The 27,944-nt window shown below is 45.2% G+C and overlaps 3 protein-coding genes and 1 long non-coding RNA gene across 4 annotated transcripts in view; 1 reads left to right on the forward strand and 3 right to left on the reverse strand.

Annotated features, from left to right (window-relative positions):
- The window catches only part of TMCO4 (transmembrane and coiled-coil domains 4), a 34,391-nt gene extending 33,635 nt beyond the window's left edge, over positions 1 to 756 (reverse strand). The window contains exon 1 of the mRNA XM_087944798.1: positions 249 to 756. The gene's annotated coding sequence lies outside the window, so the exon portion shown is untranslated. The remainder of the gene's footprint in view (positions 1 to 248) is intronic.
- Positions 757 to 1,014: 258 nt separating this feature from the next.
- RNF186 (ring finger protein 186) lies at positions 1,015 to 4,002 on the reverse strand. The gene has a single exon (XM_026690729.2). It carries the CDS (start codon positions 2,699 to 2,701, stop codon positions 1,916 to 1,918), a length of 786 nt encoding a protein of 261 aa, XP_026546514.2. The 5' UTR covers positions 2,702 to 4,002; the 3' UTR covers positions 1,015 to 1,915.
- Positions 4,003 to 4,043: 41 nt separating this feature from the next.
- Positions 4,044 to 5,723, forward strand: LOC148129422 (uncharacterized). Its single transcript, XR_015745527.1, has 2 exons — positions 4,044 to 4,786; positions 5,015 to 5,723. It is a non-coding gene; the product is annotated as an uncharacterized LOC148129422 (long non-coding RNA).
- Positions 5,724 to 6,660: 937 nt separating this feature from the next.
- MIIP (migration and invasion inhibitory protein) lies at positions 6,661 to 27,716 on the reverse strand. Its single transcript, XM_087944805.1, is given in 11 exon segments — positions 6,661 to 6,815; positions 8,822 to 8,920; positions 10,807 to 10,903; positions 15,220 to 15,349; positions 17,118 to 17,182; positions 17,658 to 17,769; positions 18,928 to 19,030; positions 19,760 to 20,149; positions 26,680 to 26,727; positions 26,730 to 26,908; positions 27,515 to 27,716. Coding segments are annotated over 11 exon segments (1,368 nt in total). The 5' UTR covers positions 27,519 to 27,716; the 3' UTR covers positions 6,661 to 6,674.
- Positions 27,717 to 27,944: the final 228 nt, after the last annotated feature.

Below are 27,944 nucleotides of genomic sequence, written 5' to 3' on the forward strand. Positions count from 1 at the left end.
TACTGGGGCAATCTCTGGGAAGCCCCCCCCAAGCCAGGGGAGACCCCTTTGGGACCCCAAAGTGGGGAGGGGGATTGAAACCCCCCTTTTAAAACGGGGTGAGGGCTTCCCCTGCTCCCCTGTAATATATTGGTTTCACTCCTAGGCTATTTCTACCCTTCTGAGCTATCCCCCCCCCTTGCCCCAAAGCCCCCTCCCCTTATTTTCCATTTATAAATAAATCCACGCCCCCCGTCCCCAAGACCCACCTAGCCCGTCCTGGAGCCGGAGAAAGGCCGCGTCCGGCCGCGGAGCCTCCCCAGATTCCCCGCCGCCTCAAACGGACTGGCCTCTCACTCCAGCCCGAGGCTCCGAAAGGCCGCCTAGGCCCACCCTACGCCGGCGGCTCCGCGAAAGAGCGATTCCCGGAATGGGTTACGCACAGGTAAGGCGTAAGGCACGCCCGAAAGGGGGAGGGCCACGCAACTTTCGCAGCGACTTAAACAGGAAGCGGTAAGTGGCGTTGGAAAAAAAAACAAAGGGCAATTTAATCAGCGGAGGGAAGCAAAAAGGAGGGGATTTTAAAATTCAAGGACTTTAAATCCGAATTGCAATAAAAGTCGTCGATCGGGGGCTCCTTCTGAGGCTTTTGGATGCTCTCCTTTGCAAGCAAACCTCTGCAAATTTTAAGTTTTTGGCTAAGCAGCAGACCGGGAAGGTTTAAAAAAAAAAATACGGGATTTGCGGTTTTGGCAACTGAAATTGTTCGTGTCAAGGAAATTAATAGCTGACTAGCAATCAGGCTGCGATTAAAAACCCAAGTTGTCGATCTTTTGCAGACTTGCATCTCTCTTTATAAAAAATAATTGCAATTCGTTGCAAATGTAAGTTTTTCTATCACAAAGCGGAGAAAACTTCCAACCGAACTGTGCTTAAGCTGTAAATGCAATTTAATACAATGTAAAATGCAATTAATACAACGTGAGTGCAAATTTTCTAGCCTTTGGATGCGCAGGTAGAATAAAGCGAAAAGCCAACAAGGGAAAATTCTCTTTATATGAATCTTCACAGCATAGACATAAAACATTTCAACAATACCGAATGTCCCAACAGCCTCACACTTCAGGGCTGCTTCAGTGCGCTTGTTCCCACTTGCTGAAGTGAATTTTGGCTTCTCAAAACAATTGGAACCTCCTCCCCACAAACTATATATAAGAAGGAATCCATCAAATGTTCCCAGAAGAAATTTAAGTCAACTGGTGTGGAAGCCACACTGACCTAAATAGATTTAAAACTCCTTGTTTACCAACAATGTGTGCACTGATTTTTAAAAAACCTTTGTAAACAGCATAATTATGTGTTTAACAATGGAATTAAAAGGAAAGCTTTCTGTTTTAAATGTTTATGGTTGTGCAGCCCTTGAAGGAAACCTCAGAAATGAAAACCAAGACTACTATTAAATCCCCAATAAACTGACATTTTTATCTCCTTAAAGGGCCACTTTTAAGCACAGGGACTACAATTGTCACAGTTGTTAGCCAGCTCTTTGGAGGTACTGCATCTCACGGTGGAGTTTCCATCTACAGGTTATTCATTAATCTTGGACTTTTTCATAAAAAAAAAAAAAGGCAGAAGCCACCATTGGTTTATTGTGGTGGAATAAAATCGAATGAAGATGTATTCAGGCCCCCTCCAAAATAAAACCCTATTATTCACGGAAGCATCAGGATTGTGTTTGCAATTTTCGAACCAACGTGACGTGAAGTCAGATGCTACCACCAGCTATGGATTCTCTGTCAAGATTTCCCGGTGCGTATGCCACATCTGAACCCACCCAGGCCCGACTCCACCCGCTTTGGTCTTGCGTGTGCTCGAGCACCAAAGTCTCCCAAGAGGCTCGTGAGCCCTTCCTAGAAGAAGCCAAAGAAGGTCATTCTCAGGCCCCTTGATTGACCTTCTTTGTCCAGAGGGGCAACGGAAAACTTGGGCAGCTCCAACTGGAGTCCCAGCAAAGCACAGCGCAGACTATGCCGCCCAAAACCACCATGAAGCTGAGGAACCACGTCAGCAATCCGGCGTTGGTGAACGGGAGGACGAAGACAATCAGCATAGAAACCAGCAGAAGCAGTAGGAAGAGTCTCTTGAGAGCGGCCTCGTTGATCTCGCCCGAGTCCCAAGATTGCATTTCAGGGGAAGGATGCTGCACCCCGGCAGTGCCCGGAGTGCCAGCGATCCCTGCATCTGGATCCGGGGGTCCCAACTGCTCCACGACCTGCTGTAGGTTCGGGAGGCTACAGATGAGACCCCCGAACACCACCGTGGATTTTCGGCATAAGGGACAGCTGATGATCCAGGTGCGATCGTCTTGCCGCAAGATCATCTTTAGGCACGCCGTGCAGAAGGCATGCTGGCAAGCCAGGAGTTTGGGCAGCCGGTCGAGGCTGAATGGGTGGAAACAGATGAGGCAGGTCATGTCACTGACGGAGAGTCGGAACTGGAGAGGCGCCGGGGGCAACACTGTCACAGCCACAGGATGCAAAGATGCTGAAGTCTCCTTTTCTGGATTTCCGAGTTCGAGATCCCCCGTTTTATCGCAGGGCCTTCTGTCTTGAACGGAGCAGCCCTCCGTTCTTGGACCGTCCTCCATTCCGGATGTCTCTCCAGAAATCTCAGATCGGTCCATCGCTTTACCAGCTTCATTCACAAGTTGCAAATCGTCCATGGGAATTTTTTTCTGCAGAATTCGGCAGAGGGAGAAACGCGGCGCTCTCTCGGCAATACAGAGGAGCTGCCTTGCCTTTAACTGCACGTCTGTGGATTTGACAGCTCCTTTTATAAAAGTGCTTTGTCCTAGCAACAGAGTAATTGCTTTGTTTTAAACTCTCCCAAGCAAGTCCCACCCCTTGCTCACATGGGTTGAGTGGATGTGTTTGTTTTCCTTAAAACCAAATGGAGATTAAATTTAATCAGTCACTCCGGTTTTTTTTTTTTTTTACCGTGCCCGATAACGAAACATCGCTAGGCAATTCCGAAGGAAAAAGCAAACATTTCTTTATAGTTGGCAAACAAACTCTCAAATGGCTGCTTCAGATGTGAGCCAAGGAGAGGGAGGTTAAATGCTGCAGTTTGCTCAAAACAAGAAGTCGTTTTAGGAGCAGCTATGGTCTTCCAAAGTTTATTCACTGGAGGACGTATCTTGAGTAAAGCCAAACATAGAAACAGCCTAGTTTTTTTCCTGGATTTTTAGGGCTGACCTAGAAGCCGAAGATAAAAGCCAAGGAAAGTTAAGAATTAATCGTAAGCAGGAGCGTTTCAAACTTTATTGGTGCCCAGCTCTCCTGCCTTATAGAATAAACACAACTCATTTCTCATTCGGGGGTGGGGCTGCGTCTATCACGGCCTTGCCTGCCCTGCAGCAGATGGCAAAGGATCATAGGTGTTGGAGTCCAGGCCCCCTTGGAGGAAGGCAAGCAAGCGGGAAATGGATGCTGCGGTGTGATGGTCAAAGTCTGCTTGGTGGCCTCCCAAGTCATCCTACTCCCCATCTTTGTCGTCCATGACGGGGAGGCTGTCGTAGGATGGGAAATCCAGGTGGGGCGGAAGAGGGATCCTGACTTCGTGGGGTCTGGGGGAAGAGACGCCCTGAAACCAAGAAAGGAAGCCGGATCGAGCCAGGCTGCCCGGACAATCTTCCGTCCCGCAACCGCGGCAGTCCTCCAAGGAGCAGGGCTTCTCTTGCCAAAACTCCGAGGTCTTCAGGTCAAGCGAGACGTTGGCGCCCCAGACTACGAAGTGCCGTATGCGGGCTTGCTTGTGAAGCTCGCACATACACACCCAGGGCTGCCAGTTGTTCCAGTGGATGTTGGGGTCCCCTGCAAGCAGCGAGAGAAAATATTGCCGAGTCTAGCAACTGCCGGTCAGTGAGAAATGGGGGCACTTTTTCCAAAACAAGATGGCAGACCCAGGGCCATCTTGTTTTGAGGAGGCAGCAAGATCTCAGGGGAGAGAGAGGGAGAGAGAGAGAGAGAGGCTTTTGGCTTCATGCAAGGGAAGCAGCAGAAGTCTTTCTTTTTCTCCCCCAAACTCCGCCAGAAATGAGTCTTTGCCGGTGCAGCCTCTTGGAGCAGGAGGCCTTGCAGGGTCCATAGACTCATTTCTGGCGGAGTTTGGGGGAGAGAAAGACTTTTGCTGCTTTCCTTGCATGCAGCCAAAAGCAGAAGAAAGAAAGAACCAGCCCGGTGGCCATGCGAGGCACATGGGGCCTGTGGGGCAAGTTTCCCCTCCTCTGCCCTTCCCCTCACTATCTCATGTTGTTCGCAATGCAAGCAATGCACGCCTTGTGTTCCCACACAGCCTGGATTAATTGCTTTGGGGGTGCCATTTCTCTGCGGGCCACCAAAATTTTCTCACTGGTGACCACTGATCTACTTTAAAGGGCAGTTGTGAGAGTAAAACGGGTGAAGCTTATACTGTACATGAAAAGGGAGGGGAACGGCCGCCTGAAGCAGCATTAGCGATAAACAGGATGTGCCTTTAAAGCAAAATGCAAATATTTATTTAAAGTGAAGGCATTTGAGAACATCAGGCATCCAAGGAATGAGCCTTGGGCACATTAAGCAGAGGTTAAATATAATTTTCTACCTCGATGAGCACAGTGCTTGTTTTCATTACAAGCTGTTTGAAGATGTATGCATCTTGATCAACCATCAAACATGGATTAATTCAAGGAGAATTAATTAAGTACTTGCAAATGCAGCTTATGCAAGGAAACGAGCATTCCACTGAATGTTGCTTTGAGAAGGTGGAGGTCTGTTGTTCTTTCATTTAATTGAATACTTGAATTGAATTCTTTATTGTCATTGTATACAGTACGTATTTACTTGCAGCCCACACATTTTTCCCTCTTTCCTTTTTTTTTCCCGTATCGAGAACGGTTGTAGGAATTGGCTCGGTCTAGTTTAATGGAGGGAGAAAGGACTAGGGGTGACGTTATAATATAGTCCAACATTTGAGGGGCTGCCAAAGGCAGAACAAGAAGCAATGGATGGAAACCAAACAGCTTCGAACTAAGGAGAAAGTCTTGCCTTCAAAAATTGTGGGTGTTCCACCATTCTTTTAAAGAAGAGACTGGACAGTCATTTGTCTGAAATGGATTTAGGGTCTCCTGCTTGAGCAGGGGGGTGGACTAGAAGACCTTCAAGGTCCCTGTTATTCATGGGAAATCAGCCTTACAGTGTTCTAGCAGGCACTGGGACCTAACAGAAGTAAAAGCTCGCCTACAAAAGGATTGCCAATGGCCAAAAGCACCACCACGTTCTCCCTCTTCTGGAAAATGAGTTGCAAAACTTCCAAAAAGGCAGAAATAATCATTAGAACGGAAGCCATAAACACTTTGATCCTTTACCAACAGCCAGTGGGAGGCTGGCGGCGCTGACGTATCGGAGACACCATAACAATGAAGTGAACAAAATCAGCATCTTCATTTCATCACGGCCAAAGACGTCCGATTCTGGACCAGAGAGGAAAGGATGCTGCGTAAGCATCACCGTGGCAACAAGGAAGCAGCCAATCCACAACTGCAAACAGTCAGAGCATCTTTGGAACACTCTGCCCTGGTTGGATGTCAAAACCTGTTTATCTGCGTTTTTCTGGGTTTCAGAAAAACGTGGGCGCGGAGTCCACAAATCAGTTAACTCTTGAGTCCAAAAAAAAAAAGGTTAAATATTAAATATATGTCCCAGTTTTCTCCCTGATTTTTTAAAAATACACTTTATGATCCAGTTGTCTGCACTGGAAGATGCTTGCGGCTTCTCAGCTTTCAAAATAATATTTATTCTTTTTTTAAAAGAGTTTTTTTTTAAAAAAAAACATTTTAATTTTCTAAAAAAGGCCTACAGCACATGTCAACCTTCCCCCCCATCGAACAGGTGTATGGGTTTTTAAATTGTTAAGTGTTCCCCCCACACACACACACACTCACAAAGGTGTTTGTGGGTGGGTGTTTTCATAAGCCATATGGACTAAAACAGGGATCCCCAACCTTTTCGACGCCGCGGCCCGGTTCCGGCGTCAGCTGGGCGGCCCGGTTCGGCGTCAGCTGGCGCCGCCATTTTTTGACGAAAATCACTTCCGGTGACGTCACTGGAAGTGATTTTTCGTCAAAAAATGGCGCTAGCGCTCAGTGAGCTTTTCGGGTAGAAATGGCTTTCTACCCGGAAAAGCTCACGAGCGCTGGCGCCGCCATCTTGTTTTGATGAAAAATTGCTTTTTTTACCAAAAAAAGATGGCGGCGCCCAGCAACCAGCGGCCCGGTAAGGCTTGTTCCATGCCCGGTACGGTCCGCGGACCGGCGGTTGGGGACCCCTGGACTAAAAGACAAAAATAAAAATAGTGGTAAAATGCTACCGGTTCAGCCTGGTTCAACTGAACTGCTAACAAAAGTTGCTACCTGTTTGGCTGAGCCGGTAGTAAAAAAAGAGCACACGCACGCACAACCAGTAGAATCCCACTGCTGAATAAAAGGTAGATTTAAAAAAAGAAAAGGATAAATGAGTCGCCCTGCTCTTCTTGAACTAAACCATTTACAAAACCTACCAGTGACCTGATCACACAAAATGTCCTATGGCTCTGCTGTCCCGCCTCCCCCGTTCCCAGCAAACAGAGGCCGGCACCGTCAGTACAAACTGGATGGGGTTTTAATGGAAAATGGCTTTGTGGCGTGGCGGCTTTCGGTGAGTCTGCTTCCAAGGGGCGCTGCCGAGTTCGAATTCCACCGCCCGAGATCGGTCAAGCAGTTTGTCCGTCCTCGTCCCTCCTGCCACCCTAGAGCCGGAATTCTGAAAAGCAGATTTAAAGATCCCAAGTTTTAAAAGGAGAAACAGTATTTAGCTGGTTCTGACCGGTTCTGGGGAATGGGTAGCGGAAGTTTTGAGTCGTTCGGAGAACCGGCCAATCCCGCCTCTGTGACTGGCCCCGCCAACCCCATCTCTTCTCCGCCTCCCATTGAGTCCCAGATGATCAGCCGGGTCTTCTTGGGTTGCCCTGCCCAGGAGAACGGAGCTGGAAAGCAGGTTAGTGGGGTGGGGAGGGAAGGGGGATTTTGCAGTATATCCTTTCCCCTGCCATGCGCACCAAGCAACACCACGCTCACCAAGCTACGCCACAGAACCAGGAGTACATTTTTTTGAACCCCACCACTGTATTTGGTTTGAAACCAATTGTAGTTCTAGCTGGTTGTGAAATTAAGTAAAAAATGAGTTCATTTAACAGACCACAAAACAGGCCCAGACAAAGGCTGGATTTAAGCTCTGTTTTAATGCCACAACCCCCAATTTGCCTGCCACAAAGGGATCATCAAAACCAGCACAATAGCCATTTGGCTGATACAGCTGTTTGCTTAGTGGCTGCCTGAAATTATGACAGCACTGAGAAAAGTGACTTATGACCATTTCCCACACTTATGACTGTTGCAGCCTCCCCGTGGTCCCATGATTAAAATTCAGGCATTTGGCAACTGGCTCGTATTTATGACTGTTGTAGCATCCCGGGATCCTATCAGCTCCCCTTTTTGCGACTTCCTGGCCAGCCAGATTCCCTTAACAACCGCATTACTACCTCAACAACTGCAGCGATCCACTTAACAACTGTGGCAAGAAAGGCCGTTAAAATGGGGCAAACAGTCTCGCTTAGCCACAGAACATTTTGGGCTCAGCTGTAGTTGCAAGTCGAGGATTATATAGTGTTTGAAAACGGGTGGGATTCAAATTTTTTAACAACCGGTTCTGTGGACGTGGCTAGGTGGGTGTGGCCATGTGACTGGGTGGGCATGGCTGCTTCTTCTTCTTCTTCTTCTTCTTCTTCTTCTTCTTCTTCTTCTTCTTCTTCTTCTTCTTCTTCTTCTTCTTCTTCTTCTTCTTCTTCTTCTTCTTCCTCCTTCACCTTCCTTCTCCTTCTTCCTCCTCCTCCTCCTCCTCCTTCCTTCTTCTTCCTTCTCCTTCTCCTTCTTCCTCTTCCTTCCTCTTCTCCTTCCTTCTTCTTTCTCCTTCTCCTTCTCCTTCCTTCTTTCTTCTTCTTCTCTTCCTTTCCTCTTCCTTCTTCTTCTTCTCTTCCTCCTCCTCCTTCTTCTTCTTTCTTCTTCTTCTTCTTCTTCTTCTTCTTCTTCTTCTTCTTCTTCTTCTTCTTCTTCTTCCTTCTCCTCCCTCCTCCTCCCTCCTCCTCCTTCTCTTCTTCTTCTTCTTCTTCTTCTTCTTCTTCTTCTTCTTCTTCTTCTTCTTCTTCTTCTTCTTCTTCTTCTTCTTCTCCTTCTTCTTCTTCTTCTCTTCTTCTTCTTCTTCTCCTTCTCCTCTCTCCTCTCCCTCTCCCTCTCCTCCTTCTTCTTCTTCTTCTTCTTCCTCCTCCTCTCCTCCCTTCTTCTTCCTTCTCCTTCTCCTCCTGTTTTTTGCCTCCTGGGCCTTACAGGCGCCTTCTGGGGGGGCATTTTTGCTCCCAGGCGGCTTCCCTGGGGCCCAGGAAGGCAAAAAATGAAGCACAGGCGGGGCGTGCAAACTCCTCTTACGTCCCCCTTTTTGCTTCCTAGGGATAAAAAAAAGAAATACCTTACGGTATTTCTGGGTGGGGGAGAACGAAGCCAGCAATGTCAGGCACGCGCACGATGTCGCCCATGTGCGATAAGGACTGACTGGGAGGGGAGGGCAGGCGGAGAGGGACAGGGCCACAATTTGCCAGTTCTCTGCAGAATCATAACAACCGGTTCTATAGAACCGGTCCGAACTGCTGGAACCCCACCCCTGTTTGAGAACCACAAAGTGTGTATGGTTCCCAACAGTCGGTTCCGCTTCATTACCTGATGTTTCAACTGAGAATCCAGGGAGGAATGGAGATCCAGGCTGCTGACGACAGGGGTGGAAACCTGGACAGGGTTCTCCCAACCAGCCAGGCAGTGCTGTGGGAACAAGGACAGAAAGGCTCAGAGATATTTTTTAGCTCCCGTTTCGATACTTGGACCCCTAGAGACCAGCAGCCACTGGCAGTTTTCTCTCTCTTATATATCCCTCCCACTTTTTAAAAGCCGACAGACCTAATGTCCCTCACTATTAACTTAGGGCAGAATTCCCCGGGGTTTTTTTAAGCCACGTACTTAGGCAGGCTGTATTTACAAGCCCTGTAAATTTACAAGCATTCGAATTCCACTGAAAGGGGGGGGGAAATAGCGCTTTGAAACTTCCAAAGTTACTGTTGTCCTTTTCCAGGACTGCATGGCCATCTTCAGCTTTTACAAGCAAATCCAAAGTACAAAGCAGCCCTGGTGTTTACTTAAGTCAAAAATATTTTCCCCCATTAATTTACTTTCGAAACGGAAGCAGCATCTTAATACACACCGAGAATTTAGATACTGTTTTTGTTCTTTTGTCTCATCTTTTCTTTAGGAAATGCAAAGCCATTTGCCTTCCAGGTAAACACTGTTTTTATGTCTGTGTCTCTATCCATCTATCCACCCATATATATCCATCTTTCTCTCTCTCAATAATCTATCTATCTATCATCTCACAATCTATCTATCTATCTATCTATCTATCTATCTATCTATCTATCTATCTATCATCTATCTATCTATCTATCTATCTATCTATCTATCTATCTATCATCTATCTATCTATCATCTATCTATCTATCTATCTATCTATCTATCTATCTATCTATCTATCTATCTATCTATCTATCTATCTATCTATCTATCTATCTATCTATCATCTATCTATCTATCTATCTATCTATCTATCTATCATCTATCTATCTATCTATCTATCTATCTATCATCTCTCTATCTATCTATCTATCTATCTATCTATCTATCTATCTATATCTATCGATCTATCTCTATCCTACATTTACCTGTCATTTATCATGTCTTTCTCTATTATTTATCATCTAAATAATGTATGTATGTATGTATGTATGTATGTATGTATGTATGTATGTATCTGCATCTATCTATCTATCTATCTATCTATCTATCTATCTATCTATCTATCTATCTATCTATCTATTATCTATCTATCATCTATCTATCTATCTATCTATATCTATCTATCTATCATCTATCTATCTATCTATCTATCTATCTATCTATCTATCTATCTATCTATCTATATCTATCGATCTATCTCTATCCTACATTTACCTGTCATTTATCATGTCTTTCTCTATTATTTATCATCTAAATCATGTATGTATGTATGTATGTATGCATCTATCTATCTATCTATCTATCTATCTATCTATCTATCTATCTATCTATCTATCTATCTCTATCCTGTCTGTCTATCTATCATCTATCTATCTAAATCCAACATCTACATCTATCATTTATCTATAATTTCTTTCTCTTTCTCTCTCTCTCTTCCTTCCTCTCCCTCCCTCTCCCCGTTTACCCAAAAAAAAAGAACCAGCCAGAAAAAAAGGCTTAGCATTATTTTTCAGGATGTTCATAATGTAAGCGCTACCCCCCAAAAATAAACCCTGGTTAAGATTGTCAGCCAGATGGACACTTTTACTACTGCATTTCTCCGAAAATAAGACCTAACTGGAAAATAAGCCCTAATGCATCTTTTGGAGCAAAAAATAATATAAGACCCAGTCTTATTTTAAGGGAAACACGGTATCTACCTACCTACCTACCTATCATCCATCCATCCACCAGTATTTAATGCCATCCTGAATTCTAGCATTCCAAGAGATGCTGGAATGTGTCAATTTTCTCCCTCCCCAAGCACAATTTTGTCTTTCTGTTCCATCTCACACTTCCTCCCTCGAAACCCAGGCACTCACCGAGGGCAGGGACAAATTGTCCTCCATTTCGTAACTTTTCCGTCGGTGGATTTTGTGCTTATATGTGGGGAGTAAGGTATCCCTTGGGAAGCTGACTCTGGAAAATAAGACCCCTACGACATCAGAACATCTAAAAGGAGCAGGTAAGGCATTCCCCCCCACCCACCCCAAAAAAAAACCCCCTGTTTATAAAGGGAACTGGGTAAAACCACCCATTTCTAAATGAAAGCAAAATAAAATGGAGCAAGAATATGTCACCGTAAGGAATTGTTAAGAAGAAAGCCAAAATCAACCAATGGCAGAAAAAGTTAGCTTACTACATTGGTTTGTGTCGTGCCCCTGTTGGAGACTGAGTGCGAGGGAGAGGAGGAAGAGCCGACAGGGAGGGGAAGTGGGGCTCCGGAGGTTGTGGAGGAGGCTGGGGAAGGGCAGAGGCCGGCTGGGCAGTTAGAGGAGGACCTAGGCCCATCCCCTCTCCGTCCTAGGGCACGCAGGGAGGAGAGGATAAGGGAGAGACATGAATGGCGTGGTCTGCGGGGGAGGAAAGGGCCTTGATCCCCTTCATGGGCTGCAGCTGTGAGAACTGGTTAAAAGGACGGACATGCGTATGGGCCAGTGCTGGAAACAAAGCATGAAAATATTCCTAGTCTGTCCGTCCTTACTGAGTTTGGCGTCCTTCCCAGTGTGTGTTCCCATATTTGTGGACATCTTCAAGCCCTTATCTTGCCCGGTTCCCTTAATTGCTTCAGTGTGGTTTGTGTTGTTTTTGCTATTTATAATTTATAGGCATTTTTAGTTTAAACGGCATTTCCTCCTTCTTTTAACTACTTGTGGGGGAGTTTTTTGTCTCCAGTCAAGGATATTTGGAGCTTTGAAGCAAAGCGAAGGAATAAAAAGGGGCTTCGCCTGTTTTTGTGACTGTGTTTATTTCATATCCCACCCTGGGTCATCACAGTTTGTTTTTTTAAAAAAAATCATTTTGGGATAATCCCCAAGAAAAAATTCTCTGGAATCAAGGAAGGAGCAGAACTGGGAGCTATCGATCTCTGTCAGTAAAAATATTTTGCTGTCTTCAACGGATGAAAAACAAAAAACAAAAAACGGGATTTGTGTTTCTTCAAGGTCTGGAGAACTTTGGCCATCAAAGGGATTTCCCCTTTCTTGGCAGTAAGAATTGAGGGAATGAGGGAGAAAGGAGGAGGATTGCAGGCAGTCCTCAACTTACAACAGTTCGTTTAGTGACCGTTCAAAGTTACAACGGCACTGAGAAAAATGACTTACGACCGTTTTTCAGAGTTACGACCTTTGCAGCCTCCCCGTGATCAGGTAAAATCCAGACACTTGGCAACTGTTTCATACTTATGACCATGGCTGAATCCCAACCGAATCAGATATAACAGATAATCAGAGTTGGAAGGGACCTTGTAGGTCATCTAGTCCAACCCTCCGCCCAAGCAGGAGACCCTACAACATTTCTGACGAATGGCAGTCCAGTCTCCCCTTGAAGGTCTCAAGTGATGGCGCTCCCACAACTTCCAAGGGCAACTTCTGTTCCATGGGTTGATTGTTCTCACCGTCAGAAAGTTTCTCCTTATTTCCAGGTTGAATCTCTCCTGGATCAGTTTCCACCCATTATTCCTTGTCTGGCCTTTGGGGGCTTTGGAAATCAGCTTGACCCCCCCTTCCTCTCTGGGGCAGCTCCCCAAATATTGGAAGATGCTCTCCTGTCTCCCCTGGTCCTTCTCTTCCTTAGACTAGCCAGGCCCAGTTCCTGCAACCATTCTTCATATGTTTTAGCCTCCAGTCCTCCCTCTTGCTCTCTCTCCCTCTCTTTCTTTCTTTCTTTCTTTCTTTCTTTCTTCTTTCTTCTTTCTTTCTTTCTTTCTTTCTTTCTTTCTTTCTTTCTTTCTTTCTTTCTTTCTTTCCTTTTTCTTTCTCACCCTCTCCTTTTCTTTTTCTTTCTTTCCCTCTTTTTTCTCTCCTTCCTTTTCCTTTCTCTCCTCTCTCCCTCTTTCTCTCCCTTTTTGTTCTCTTTTTCTCTTTCACTCTTTTTTCTTTCTCTCCTTCCTTCCTTTCTCTATCTCTTTCTTTTTCTTTCTCCCTCTCCCTTCAAATATTGGAAATGCTGCTCTCCTGTCTCCCTCTGGTCCTTCTCTTCACTAGACTAGCTAAGCCCAGTTCCTGCAACCATTCATGGTTATATATTTTAGCCTCCAGTCCCCTCATCATCCTGGTTGCTCTTTCTGCACTTTTTTAGAGTCTCAACATCTTTTTATAGTGTGTTGACCAAAATTGGAGGCAGTACTCTAGGTGTGGTCTTAATAAGGCTTTCTAGAGTGGTATTACTACCTCCCTTGATCTTGATTGTATCCCTCTGTTAATGCAACTTAGGATTGCATTAGCTTTTTTGGCTGCTGCTGGACAATGTTGTCTCCTATTTAGCTGGTTGTCCACTAAGACTCCAAGATCCCTCTCACAGTTCCTGCTATTGAGCCTGGTTTCACCCAGTCTATATGTGCACTTTTGGTTTTGTGACCTTCTGCGACCTTCAGACAAACAGAGCGAAGAGGGAAGCCAGATTCACTTAACAACCAGGTTACTAACCTATCAACTGCAATGGTTCACTTAACAGCCGAGACAAGAAAGGTTGTAAAATGGTGCAAAACTCAACAAATGCCTCACTTAGTAACATAAATTTTGGGCTCCATTGTGGTCGTAATTTGAGGACTGCCTGTACATTGCTAAGCATTGGTTGCCTGTGGGGCAGATAGTCCTCGACCTACGACCCTCCAATATTTACAGGGTTGAAAAAAAGTGACGGTCCTTCACTTGATCGCTGCAGCTTCCCCACAGTCACGGGATCAAAATTCGGACACTTGGCAACTCCAGGAGTCGCGAGCAAAACGCAAAAGCCCATTTTTGAGTTGGGAGGTTTGAATCCAGGTTGTTTGCAATTACGAGGGAGTCTTAGTGGGCAACCACTTAAATAGGAGCCAGCCGTGTGCAGCAGCAGCCAAAAAAGCCAATGCAATCCTAAATTGCATTAACAGAGGGATACAATCAAGATCAAGGGAGGTACTAATACTATACTCTATAAAACCTTAGTAAGGCCACACCTAGAGTACTGCATCTAGTTTTGGTCACCACACTATAAAAAAGATGTTGGGGCTCTAGAAAAAGTGCAGAGAAGAGCAACCAGGATGATTTGGGGGCTGGAGGCTAAAACAATGAACGGTTGCAGGAACTGGGCCTGGCTAGTCTAGTGAAGAGAAGGACCAGGGGAGACATGATGGCAGTCTTCTAATATTTGAAAGGAGAGGGAGAAAAAGAAAAGGAAATAAAAAGAAAGGAAGGATGGATGGACAGAAAAAAAAGAGGGAGAGAAAGAGGGAGAACAAAAAGGGAGAGAAAGAGGGAAAGAGGAGAGAAAGACAAAGAAAGGAAGGAAGGAAGAAGGGAGAGAAAGAGAGAGAGCAAGAGGGAGAGAGAGCAAGAGAGAATGACTGGAGGCTAAAACATATGAAGAACGGTTACAGGAACTGGGCCTGGCTAGTCTAGGGAAGAGAAGGACCAGGGGAGACATGATGGCAGTCTTCCAATATTTGAAGGGACAGGGAGAAAAAGAAAAGGAAATAAAAAGAAAGGAAGGATGGACAGAGAAAAGAGAGGAGAGAAAGAGGGAGAGAGAGAGAGAGAACAAAAAGGGAGAGAAAGAGGGGAAAAGGAGAGAAAGACAAAGAAAGGAAGGAAGGAAGAAGGGAGAGAAAGAGAGAGAGCAAGAGGGAGAGAGAGCAAGAGGGAGTGACTGGAGGCTAAAACATAGAATGAACGGTTGCAGGAACTGGGCCTGGCTAGTCTAGGGAAGAGAAGGACCAGGGGAGACAGGAGAGCATCTTCCAATATTCGAGGGGCTGCCCCAGAGAGGAAGAGGGGGTCAGACAAGGAATAATGGGTGAAACTGATGAAGGAGAGATTCAATCTGGAAATAAGGAGAAACTTTCTGACAGTGAGAACCATCAACCCATGGAACAGAAGTTGCCTTCGGAAGTTGTGGGAGCTTCATCACTTGAGACCTTCAAGAAGAGACTGGACTGCCATCTGTCAGAAATGGTGTAGGGTCTCCTGCTTGGGCGGAGGGTTGGACTAGATGGCCTACAAGGTCCCTTACAACTCTATTAATCTAATTTTCAATCTTCCTAGGGAGCTTGCAATAAGTCAGATTTGCTTACCAATGGAAAACACGTGAAATGCCACCCCCCAAAAAATGTGAAATAGGGTGTGACTTGCTTCCCAGCTGCCATCACTCGGTGCTGAAAAAGTCTAAATGGTGGTTGTTGGGGAACACACCCTAAAATCGGGAGTGAAACTGATCTACCCCCAAAGAGGGATAATAAAACAGGAGCGCAAACTCACCTAATGAAAGCGGGTTCCACCAGCGTCTCTGGAGGCTTTTCAGCGCGAGGGGTCTTGCAAACAGGGCAGGCCGATTCTGGATCCGTTGGCACGGTGAAAAGGCGTTTATTCAACCGATAGCAGAAGACGCCTGTGGGGGTACCAGAAGGGAAAATTACAACAAGGGCCCTTTCTATAGAAAACTGGTGCTAAGTTTCTAGCCCTCATGGCTGCAAAGCGAGGCCCAGAAATGAATGGCTTGAAACTCTCCACGGGTTTTGTGTGGGGCCCCTTCATTATGCTTCTAAACTGGGTGTGTGTGTGTGTGTGTGTGTGAGGGGGCTCCCAACTTGGCAACTTTTAAAGATTGGTGGACTTCAACTCCCAACATTCCTCAGCCAGCCATGGAATTTGCTAGCTGAGGAATTCCGGGTGGTGAAGTTCACAAGTTTTTCTTTTTAAAAAAACAAAAACAAAACTTTTTTATTAGATTATAGAATAAAATACAAAAATATGAAAGCAAACAATAGGGCACAAGGGGGAGAAAAAGAGAGGAAAAGCGAGGAGAGGAGGAAGAAGAGAAAGGGAAAAAGTTTTAACTTCAGACTCTGTTGCAGTAGAAGAAAGCTTTAACAACAAACCTCTAGTTTTTACTTCTCCCAAATAGTATAAACTAGCCATTTCTATAACAACGAATCAGTCTAAATGTGTAGCCCCCAATGGAACTGAATCTACATGGAGGGAAGTACGCAGTGGGGGTACCCAAGCCTCTGTTTTAGGCCTATCAATACTTCATCAATTATTTGGATGAGGGGATAGATGGGGAATTCATCAAAGTAGCAGACAACACCAAGCTGGCAGGAATAGCCAACGCTCCAAAAGATAAAGGCTTAAGGTACAGAAGGATCTTGACAGACTTGAACGTTGGGTGATATCTAACAAAATAAAATTCAAGGGTGAAAAAAGGAAAGTTCTACAATTTAGGCAAGAAAAACCAAAATGCCACAGGTACAGTATAGGTGGTGCCTCGCTCAATAGTAGTAACTGTGAGAGAGACCATTGGAGTCCTAGTGGACAACCATTTAAATCTGAGCCAGCCGTGGGCAGCAGCTGCCCAAAAAGCCAATGCAGTTGTAGGCTGCAGAAACAGAGGGAGAGAATCAAGATCACGTGAAGTGTTAATAATATAACTTTATAAGGTAAGGCCGCCCTTGGAAGACTGCATTCAGTTTTGGTCGCCACGATGTAAAAAAGAGGTTGAGGCTCTAGAAAGGGTGCAGAGAAGAGCAACCAAGATGATTAGGAGGCTAAAACATTTGAACAACGGTTGGGTATGTCTAGTGTTTAATGAAAAGAAGGACCAGGGCAGACAGGATAGCAGTCTTCCAATATCTCAGGGGCTGCCCCAAAGAAGTGGGAGTCAAGCTATTCTCCAGAGCACCTGAGGGAAGGACAAGAAGCAACGGGTGGAAACTAATCAAGGAGAAGCAACCTAGAACTAAGGAGAAACTTCCTGACAGGGAGAACAATTAACCAGTGGAACAACTTGCCTCCAGAAGCTGTGAATGCTCCAACACTGGAAGTATTTAAGAAGATATTGGATAACCATTTATCTGAAGTGGTGTAGGGTTTCCTGCCTAAGCAGGGGGTTGGACTAGAAGACCTCCAAGGTCCCTTCCAACTCCGTTATTCTGTCCTATTCTAATCAGTAAAACGCCAAATCAAAGATTTGGTTTTTTTCCGCCTCAAGCACCAAGCCCAGAAGCGTTCTCCACTTAGTAACAAAAAGACTTTAAAAGTGGCCAAATGTGGAGATCTCCTGGTCTAGGCCTTGCCAGGGACTGTTATTCCCATGCACAAAATTTCTGCAGAATTTCCAGTCCCCAAAATGCCCTGGCCCAAGAAACTTCGGGACCTACATTGGTGGGAAGCCGCGTCTGTTTCCATCTCCTGATCCACGGCCAAAGAATTCACGTCTTCCAACCTGTAAAGAAGGGGGAAAGCCCGAATTTACAACCTGAGAAAGGAATTGTGCGGTGTCATTTCAACTAACCGAGGCGGGGGGGGAACATTGTGTATTACGGCGGGTTGGGCTAGATGACCTCTCACATCTCTTTCCATTGTTTGGTTTGGAAGCCGAGTTAGCCCTGCCAGACTATGATGAAACAAGGGTCGTTTTGTGGGATCATACAGCAAAGAAAGACTTAAAATAGAAAACGCGGAGAATTCTGGGAGTTGAAGTCCTCCAGTCTTAAAGTTGCCAAGTTTGGAGACCTCTAGTTTAATCTCTCGTGCGAAATTAGCGGCTGGCAGGTTTTAACTCCCCGATTGAAGCATTTGGGGTGTGAACCTCTGTTTCAAAAATGGCACTTCTCGGGTTTGACCAGATCTCAAGCCAAGCTCCCACGGCCGCCTCGTTTTCCCAACTTCCCCCCCACCGCCCCCAAGCCTGGTCGTACTCGAAGCCGTGGTTGTGGATGCAAGCTTCCTTGTTCACCTGACGGAAGTTTTGCAGCTCGGCAAAATATTCCTCGGGTTTTTCCGACAGGGAGGTGTCCGTCTCCAGCAGCCCTACAGAAAGAAGGAAAGTCCCAAGATAGCAGGTGAAACCCACCACCAGAGCAAAATGGCAGGATCAGAAGTCCATTTTCAAGCCCTTCAGAATACACAGGTAAACTATTCCTGTGTAGGGAGGATCTATCCCTCCTTTTTCTTGGCAAATGTAAATGAACGCTGTCAGATCTTATTAGAAATTTGGTCCTCTCCAGTGTTATGCCCCTATTGGAGTCTGTATCCGAGGAGTATTACGAACAGCTGACAGGGAGTAGGAGTGTGGCTCCCTTGGCTGTGGAGGAAACTGGACAAGGGCAAAGTCCGGCTGGACAGAGCAGGGGAGAGGTAGGACAAGGGAGAAGGAATTCAGAGGAAGACCCAGGTCCACCCCCTCTTCATCCTAGGGCATACAGGGAGGAACATAGAAGGGAGCAACATGGGTTGCATGGCTTACGGAGGAGGAAAGGGCCCTGATTCCCTTCATTAGCCACATCTGGGAATGAGAGTTTAAAGGAGATGCAAGCTGAGTGTGGCAGCTACTGGGAACAAACGTGAGTTTATCTTGTGTTGACTTTGCTTACCTGTGTTCCTGGCGTCTTCCAAACCATGTTGAGTTACTGCCGTTCCTTCACGTCTGGAATTCCTTCTCCTGCCCTGCCTGCCTAATTACCTCATTTTGCCTTGATTGGACTTATAGTTACAGTTTTTGTTGACCATGTTTTGGACTTGATTCTCGGCAGCCAAAGGCTGTTTCCTGGGGGAGTTTTTCTCCAGCCCAGAAGGCAACCAGGACATTGGGGGCAAAGTTGGAGCTAATAAAGGGATTCCTACTGATTATCTGACTGGGTTGCCCTTGTGCCACGCCCCTTTGGGTCATCACATCCTGGCTAGGACAGGAGAGGACAAAAGGCCCAGCATGATGGGGAGCTACTGTAAAACACCTCTGGAAGAGAGGCGCAGATGCCCTCTGGAACAAGTCCGAAGAATAAAAATGCAACGGGGGGTGTTTTTTTTAACTTTAAAAAAAAGAGAGCTACGCCAATATAAGGGCGGCTCCTAAGGGGAGTTCAATGGATTTGCAACAGCTCTCCACCACTCCAGTGTGCAGACACACTGCATCTGAGCATGGAGGCTCTGTGTAGACGTTGTGGGAAGCAGCCCACAACTCCTTCCCACCTGCGATCCAGTCGTAGCCCAGGAAAGGCTGCGCGGACAGGCTGTCCGCTGGGATCAAATGGTCCTCCGTGTCGGAGACGAACGTCACATGACCGGCTTCTTTCTGGGAAGAGAGAAACGTTGCCTCCTTGGTGCCAGTGACCAAGTCATGCCCCTGAAGTGCCCAACATTATCTATCACCTCTTGCCTGAAAACTAGCGGAGCTTCACCTTCTCTTTCAAAAAAAAAAGAAGAAGAAGTACTTGCTCAAACGAATAATCTCCCCGTCTTAAATCAGTATCACTACCCTGCTGGCTTTCCAAACCATTCATACTTCATCACAAAATCTCCAGAACTGTAAAGCCTCCAAACTTGAAATTTTGCACGTATGTTCCTCTTGGCTTCTAGGTACTCACTAAGGAAGGATTTTTCCAAATGACCATCAGAGCCATTAATATTTCCTATATTTTTATTATTAACACGCTCTGAGGCTGAGGAGTTCTACTCCCCCTCCCCACCTGAAAAGAATCCAAATACAAAACACAAGCAGAGGAGTTTCAGTTTCAGAGCACCAAGCAGCTTTAGTACAGAACAGTTGAGCTAAGCCACGCCCAGGCTCCTTGCTGTCTCCTTGCTCACACAGCAAATGCTGTTTCACTTTCCAAACAGCCCTCAACTCTCTCACACACTGACAGGATGCTAGCAAGATGAATACCGATGGATGCTGGTAGGCAGAGGCAGAATCCCCCCCCCTTATCTTCCTCCCCAAAAACTAAGCCCAACCACATAGTTTCATAGCGAAGCACGGGGATCCAGCTAGTATTTCAAACCCGCCAACTTTTTCGGCACCCACCTTCTTCCTTGCCCTACCATGCTTGCACCCCGGTGTAAGCAAAATGGACTTGGGGGTCTGCAGCATCCGAGCCGACATCCCCTGCCTCCTCTCTTCTTCCGCTGGGCTTTGGGTCAGCGCCTCTCGGGGCCCCGTTCTCTCCTTCGCCTCGGGGCAAGCGGCAGGGGGTGGCTTTTGGGGGGCGTCCACCTTGGCTGCTTCCCTGTTTCCACTTCCAGCCTCACCCAGCGGCACAAGGACCAGGCACGGGGAAGGGGGTGGCCCCCAGCTAGGGGAGCATCCCCCTTTCCGTCTCTCACTCAGCGGAGCGTCGAGACCCGGTTGAGAATTCCTTGTTTCCGAAACGTACAGGGTGGCCCCTTCCGCGTCCGGACAAAACGGTGGTTGCATCTGGAAGGGAAGAGAGCGATAAAAGGTGATGCTGCCCTGCGGGTCACCCAGCAAAGTTAGCAAGGCGTGGCAGTCCGGCTGCCCCACGGCGCATGCAATCTGGAGAACACAATCAAGGCGTCAACTCGTAAAATATTTCTATGGTCTTTTTAGAGTTGCCAACAGAAAGGGAGCAGTGGGCAGCTTGCAAACCAAAAGTGCATTCCATAAATAGTTTTTCAAAGATAGTAACTAGGTGACCGAAGTTTCTGCCGTGCAAAATTCTAACTGGAGAGCATGATTGATGACTCTGGGCTATGGACGTGTCCCATTGGAGGATATGAATTACGATACACCCAGGGGGTGTGGGGGGAAAACCAGGGTCAAGGGTGATGATGAGTCAGCTACACCCAGGCAGCGCTGGCATTTTTACTCCTAATAAATCTTCTTTTAAGTTTTGGAAGTTCGGCTGGATACTCATGATTTAAATGGGGGGGAACTGTCGGAGCCTTGACACAAGGACTGTCAATTTCAAAACGACTATGGCCAAGGCTATATTTAAGTTTGCTTTGTTTCTTCCCCCCCCCCACCCCCAGTTTTTAATTTTTTTATTTTTATAACAATTCCAATTTCAATTGAACAGTGTGTTGTCTGGGTACAAGTTGTTTTAGGAAATAATAGTCAAAGTACTTACAGGAGCATCCATTACATTAGTATCAATCATAATAATACTGATAATAGCAATATTTGTTTAACCAATTTAACACATCTTCCTTATATCACTGATCCTTCCATATATTTCCCTACTTCTAGCTCCTGTTTTTGTTAGCTAACCGTTGATAAAATAAGTCCTACATCAAAAAAACATATTCAGTTTCTTTTCTTTCATTGTAAGTGTTAACTTGTCCGTTTCTGCACATTCTAATATTTTTTTAAATCCCATTTTCATCTGTTGGGATCTCTTCACTTTTCTCTTGTTGTGCAAATACAATTCTAGCTGCAGTCAACACGTGTAAAATCAAATATACATTCCCTTTATTGTACTTGTCTGGTAAAATGCCCAACAGTTGCCACTCTTTGTGGGGCGGGAGTTAGAAGTTAGAGGAAGCTTCAATATTTTATAAGGTATGGGAACAATGGTACGGCTGGATAGATTGGAGACAGATTAAGGATAGGTAATTATTAAATATAGAATATAGATAGGGTAAGAATATAATTAGGCACAAATTAATATCTGTAAATGTTGCACAAATGATTGTTATATGATAAGCACCACAAATAGCTGTTATTAAGTGATATATTTTTTATGTTTTTAATGTAATAAAAATGCAATAAAGTTTATTTTAAAAAAAAGAAGTTAGACTGGAACGCAATGCTTGAGGTCTACTAGATAAAACACCCACCAGACACAGCGTGGGAACCAAGGTCGTGGCAACGAACATCTGCTGAGACCAAGGGGGAAGATTAATGTGACCTAGGACATCTGTGGGGAGTGGGAAATTTCTATTCTTTGTATTTCTCTGAAGCGTGGGAATTACCCAGAGTTAGCTTCAACTTTCTAAGTGCCGATACGATGTACTCCATAAAAGGTCTTTCAACCCCGTTATTGGGGGGAAATACTGCAGGAATCCCTATTTAGGGCTACAATGTGCCAGGAAAGATTAAATAATAATAAATAATAAATAACAATAACCCGAAAGGGCTGCCTCGCTATTTGGAAATTCTGAATTTATCAGACTCGAATACCCTGATGCTACAAAAAAACCACCCTACTTGGAACAGCTTCTATCCTCTGACGCTACCTGAACAGTTCCTAGGTCCTTGGTTAGGACTCGAGCTGTTGAGCTACCAACCAACCCCAAAGGCTGTGAATCTCACTAAAGATTAAATAATAATATTAATAATAATGTAGGAGTTGCATGCTCCAGGATGGCCAAATGAGCCACTATATGATTAAAAAAAGACATTATTATTATTGTACTATTATTATTATTATTATTATTATTATTATTATTATTATTATTATTATTATTATTATTATTATTATTATTATTATTATTATTATTATTATTATTATTACTATTATTACTATTATTACTATTATTATTATTATTATTATTATTATTATTATTATTATTATTATTATTACTACTACTACTATCCAAAGCTGCTGTTTTCTTTCTTTCTTTCAAGAGGCAATTGGACTTTCTGGTTTAAAGAAGAAGCTCTAAAGAAGAAGCTTCTTGGATGAGAAATGAAACATCTTCAAAGAAAATCCACCACACTATAAAAAAGATGTTGAGACTCTGAAAAGGGTGCAGAGAAGAGCAACCAGGATGATGAGGGGACTGGAGGCTAAAACATACAACGAACGGTTGCAGGAACCGGGCCTGGCTAGTCCAGGGAAGAGAAGGACCAGGGGAAACAGGAGAGCATCTTCCAATATTTTAGGGGCTGCCCCAGAGAGGAGGAAGGGGTCAAGCTATTTTCGAAAGCACCTGAAGGCCAGACAAGGAATAATGGATGGAAACTGAACAAGGAGAGATTCAACCTGGAAATAAGGAGGAATTTTCTGACGGTGAGAAGCAATCAACCAATGGAACAGAAGTTCTCTCCTGCTGAGACTGTGCAGCCATTGGGCAGAAGCAGCGGGTGGAGGGCTGATGGAGAAAAGCAACTTTCCTCTTGGGGGAGTGAAGGTGTCAACCTCCCCCTCCCCCTTTCCTTGCCTGCCTCCAGGTGAGGCTGGGAGAGCCCTGGCATCCCCGCCTGGAGCCCCCACTTTCTCCCCCTCCCCTCAATTAATCACCGAGGGCGGCAGGCCTGCCTGCAGAGAAGCCCCTGGAGTGGTGGCTGAGGGGCGCTGCCCACCAAGGAGAACAAAGCCCCCTTTCTGCCTCTACTTCTCCCAGCAAGAATTCCCCGAGGCCCCTCAGCTCAGACCCCCCTGCTCTTCTGTCTCTTTGGATTGGAAGGTGCAGGTGTGGGGGGTGGAAGCAGCCAAACCCCTACCAATGAGAACACACCCCCACCCAATCAGAACACAGCCAAGCCCCCACCCAATCAAGTCACACCCCCACTAGCAGTTAAAAGGAAGAAGCAGCTGCAAGCTCACATCACTCTGAGAAGCACAGAGCCGAAGACACAAGCCTGAAGATGATGAATGAGACTTCATCGAAACGTTGCCTAGATACTTCCAATCTTACGCGGGAGAAAACCCGAATAACCAAAGATCCGTATGTATGTATGTATGTATATACACATACATATACACCACACACATAATTTTTAATATTAAAATTATATTTAATATAATTTTTTTTAAAAAAAATATATTAAATATATATTTAATATAAAAAATTAAAATTTTTATATTAAATATATTATCCTTTAAAACAAAATCATATTAGTGGTCCTTGGGATATAAAAGTATGAGTTTGGTGGTCCCCGAAGTTCAAAAGGTTGGCGACCCCCTGATCTAAGGGATGCATTAGTCCCCCCAGTCCCTTTCTGCTGGCAACTCTAAAAGACCAGAGAAACATTTTTGAGTTGACAGTACGGCTGTGAAAGTTGGACCACGAGGAAGGCTGAGCGCCAAAGAATGGAGGCTGGAGTCAAGGCCATCCATGTACTAGAGGAGACCAACCCTGACTGCTCTTGAGAAGGCCAGATCCTGAAGAGGAAACTCAAAAGACTTTGGCCACCTGATGGGAAGGAAGGAAGGACTCGCTGGAGAAGAGCTGAATGCTGGGGACGATGGAGGGAAGAAGAAGAAGAAGAAGAAGAAGAAGAAGAAGAAGAAGAAGAAGAAGAAGAGGAAGAGGAAGAGGAAGAGGAAGAGGAAGAGGAAGAGGAAGAGGAAGAGGAAGAAGAAGAAGAAGAAGAAGAAGAAGAAGAAGAAGAAGAAGAAGAAGAAGAAGAAAAGGAAGAGGAAAAAGAAAAGAGGAAGAGGAAGAGGAGGAAGAGGAAGAGGAGGAAGAGGAAGAGGAAAAAGAAAAAAAGAAGAAGAAGAAGAGGAAAAAGAAGAGGAAAAAGAAGAAGAAGAAGAAGAGGAAGAGGAAGAGGAAGAAGAAGAAGAAAAGGAAGAGGAAGAGGAAGAGGAAAAAGAAAAGAAGAAGAGGAAGAGGAAGAGGAGGAAGAGGAAGAGGAGGAAGAGGAAGAGGAAGAAGAAAAAGAAAAGAAGAAGAAGAGGAAAAAGAAGAAGAAGAAGAAGAAGAAGAAGAAGAAGAAGAAGAAGAAGAAGAAGAAGAAGAAGAGGAAGAGGAAGAGGAAGAGGAAGAAGAAGAAGAAGAAGGAGAAGAAGAAGAAGAAAAGGAAGAGGAAGAGGAAAAAGAAAAGAAGAAGAGGAAGAGGAAGAGGAGGAAGAGGAGGAAGAGGAAGAGGAGGAAGAGGAAGAGGAAAAAGAAAAGAAGAAGAAGAAGAAGAGGAAAAAGAAGAGGAAAAAGAAGAAGAGGAAGAAGAAGAAGAAGAAGAAAAGGAAGAGGAAGAGCAAGAGGAAAAAGAAAAGAAGAAGAGGAAGAGGAAGAGGAGGAAGAGGAAGAGGAAGAGGAGGAAGAGGAAAAAGAAAAGAAGAAGAAGAAGAAGAAGAAGAGGAAAAAGAAGAAGAGGAAAAAGAGGAAGAAGAAGAAGAAGAAGAAGAAGAAGAAGAAGAAGAAGAAGAAGAAGAAGAAGAAGAAGAAGAAGAAGAAGAAGAAGAAGGAGGGGGCTGGAGGGAGTCCCTGAAACAGTCGGCGTGAGCTTAAATGGACTCCAGGGGATGGTAGAGGACAGGAAGGCCTGGAGGAACATTGTCCATGGGGTCGCAATGAGTCGGACACGACTTCACAACTAACAACCACCATCTTGTCCGAACAATGTTGTTTTCAATGTTGAAAAAGCACTACGCAACCTAAAACCATCTCTATCTATTGGACCGGATGGAATATGTGCCTACTTCTTAAGAAAGCTATCCACTGCCATAGCCAAACCTCTAAGCATAATCTTTGAAAAATCTTTCAGAACCAGCTCCTTGCCTAACCTATGGTCACAAGCCATGGTCATCCCCATCTTCAAAAAGGGAGACCCCAGCCTAGTTGAAAATTACAGACCAATCTCCTTATGCTGCGTCACCTGTAAAGTCATGGAATCAATTATTAACCAATCCATCATCCTTCACTTAGAGACAAATAACCTACTCTCCAATAAACAATTTGGTTTCAGAAAAAAACTATCCTGTAATCTGCAACTCTTACACTGCAAAAACATATGGACGACACAACTCGACCAGGGCAAAGCAATAGACGCAATCTACATAGACTTCTGTAAAGCCTTTGATTCAGTGGTACACGACAAACTACTCCTAAAAATAAAATCCTATGGTATCTCTGGACAACTGAATAACTGGATAGAAGCACTCCTGTCAAACAGACAACAAATGGTCAAAATCGGGAGCGTCCTATCAAATCCAGTACCTGTCAATAGTGGTGTCCCCCAGGGCAGTGTTCTAGGACCAACTCTCTTCATACTCTACATAAACGACCTCTGTGATCATATTAAGAGCAATTGCGTTCTCTTCGCTGATGATGTAAAGCTGTTCAATACCACAGACAATACTGCTACCCTACAAAAAGATCTTGACTATGTATCAGAGTGGTCAAACAAATGGCAACTTCAAATCTCAACAAATAAATGCTCTGTCTTACATATTGGCAAAAAAAATCAGAAAATAAAATACAAGCTGAATAGTCAAGATCTTGTTGATGACCCAAGCTCTGTAAAGGACCTTGGAATACTCACCTCTAATGATCTAAGTGCTAGAGCCCACTGCAACTACATAGCCAAAAGGCATTAAGAGTTGTTAACCTAATCCTACGTAGCTTTTTCTCTGGTAATATCACACTACTAACCAGAGCATACAAAACATTTGCTAGACCAATACTCGAATACAGTTCATCAGTCTGGAACCCACACTACGTATCTGATATTAGCACAATTGAGAAAGTCCAGAAATATTTCACAAGAAGAGTTCTCCACTCCTCTACTCGTTGTAGAATACCTTATGCCACCAGACTTGAAATTCTAGAACTTGAAAACCTTGAATTACGCCGTCTTCGGTCTGACTTAAGCATGGTATATAAAATCATACATTGCAATGTCCTACCTGTCAATGAATACTTCAGCTTCAACCATAACAACACAAGAGCACACAATAGATACAAACTCAAAGTTAACCGCACCAAACTTGATGGCAGGAAATACGACTTCAGCAATAGAGTGGTCAATGTCTGGAATACTCTACCCGACTCTGTAGTTTCTTCCCCAAACTCCAAAAACTTTAACCTTAGACTGTCTACTATTGACCTCACCCCTTTCCTAAGAGGTCTGTAGGGGGCGTGCATAAGCGCACCAACGTGCCTACCGTCCCTGTCCTATTGTTTCTCTTATTCTTTTATTTTTCTTATATGTACCCATTTCATGTATTCACAACTATGTATACATTTATACTTATTATCTTGTAAACAATTGGCAAATCAAATAAATAAATAAATAAATAAATAAACTTATCCACCTACCCTGTTCCTGGAACTGAGCATCCGCTTGCGCTCAGGGGTCCCCGAGGAGGAAGCCCCCCAAAGGGAAGGCATTTCCTGAACTCTTCTTGGTTGGCTTTCAACCTTCGCAGGAGGTCCTGGTTCAAGTGGCGGAGCTGCTCAAGGTCCATCTCTGGGCTTCCACAGTCCGGCAAGGAACGCGGTGTCAAGCGGCGCGGTGGCTGGAGCCGAGCAAGGTCCCTTTGGAGAGCTGGAGGGGTGTAAATCATCTGAATATAACCCGGATTTTGATCTTATTTATTTTTATTTTTATTTTTTAGAGGATTTCTGCCTGGCTCTAGTCTAGAGAGGGAGTGGGGAACTCTCTGCACGCGCCCAGAGGTCATCTTTTTTTTTTTATCACCCTGCCCACAAGTTCAGATTATGAATCCAGGCATGGCCTGGATGGGTTTCGGATCTTGTTTTGACTACAAGTCCCATGCAAGGATTGGGGGGGGCAGGTGGGGAAGTCCTGGTTGATTGGATCTCTTGGATAGGTTTTATTTGGTCAGCGACTCAAGATCAGCCCCACCCTCCCCAAAGTGCTCAAGGGGAGATATTAGCCCCCCCACTAACACCCCCCAAAATCGAGTCTCCGGATCCAATTAGACCCCCCCCACACACACACACACACCCCATAGAGGGGAAAACAACACCCCCTCCCCTAGTTCAATGTTCTTCTAAGCGGAGGCGATGCACTACAATGCCCATCGGCCCCAGCCTGGGGAAGATAGGCTAGGCTGGCCTGGCTCCTAAGCCCCCACCCCCCACCCCCACTCCTTTTGAGCCCCCAATAAAAGGGCGCTGTTCTACGCACTCATTCACTCCCGCCGCGTCCGTTGCTTTGCTTATATGTTGCAAAGCCAAGCTTCCGAACGCCTCCGGATTGGCCGAGCTCCGTGTCGTCACCAGGCAACCAGCGTCGACCCGGAAGTCGGGCCGTTTTGCTCTTAAAGGGGCCTCGCGTTTTTATTTTTTTTTTTTTTTTATTACGGACCTTTGTGGTCCGCGGCGATTCTTCCCCTCCCCGCCGCACACTCAGCGGCGCTGGATTACAATCCCCATCATCCGCAGCCAGCGAGATAACAAAAGCCAGGTGCAAACTAAATCAATTTAAAGCAGGGGTGTCCAACCTTGGCCACTTTAAGACTTGTGGACTTCAACTCCCAGAATTCCTCAGCCAGCAAAGCTGGCTGAGGAATTCTGGGAGTTGAAGTCCACAAGTCTTAAAGTGGCCAAGGTTGGAC

This window comes from Notechis scutatus, chromosome 16, assembly GCF_049901735.1.
Source record: "Notechis scutatus isolate UNSWTSFEM ecotype Mainland chromosome 16, rNotScu1.2, whole genome shotgun sequence".
Taxonomy (NCBI): domain Eukaryota; kingdom Metazoa; phylum Chordata; class Lepidosauria; order Squamata; family Elapidae; genus Notechis; species Notechis scutatus.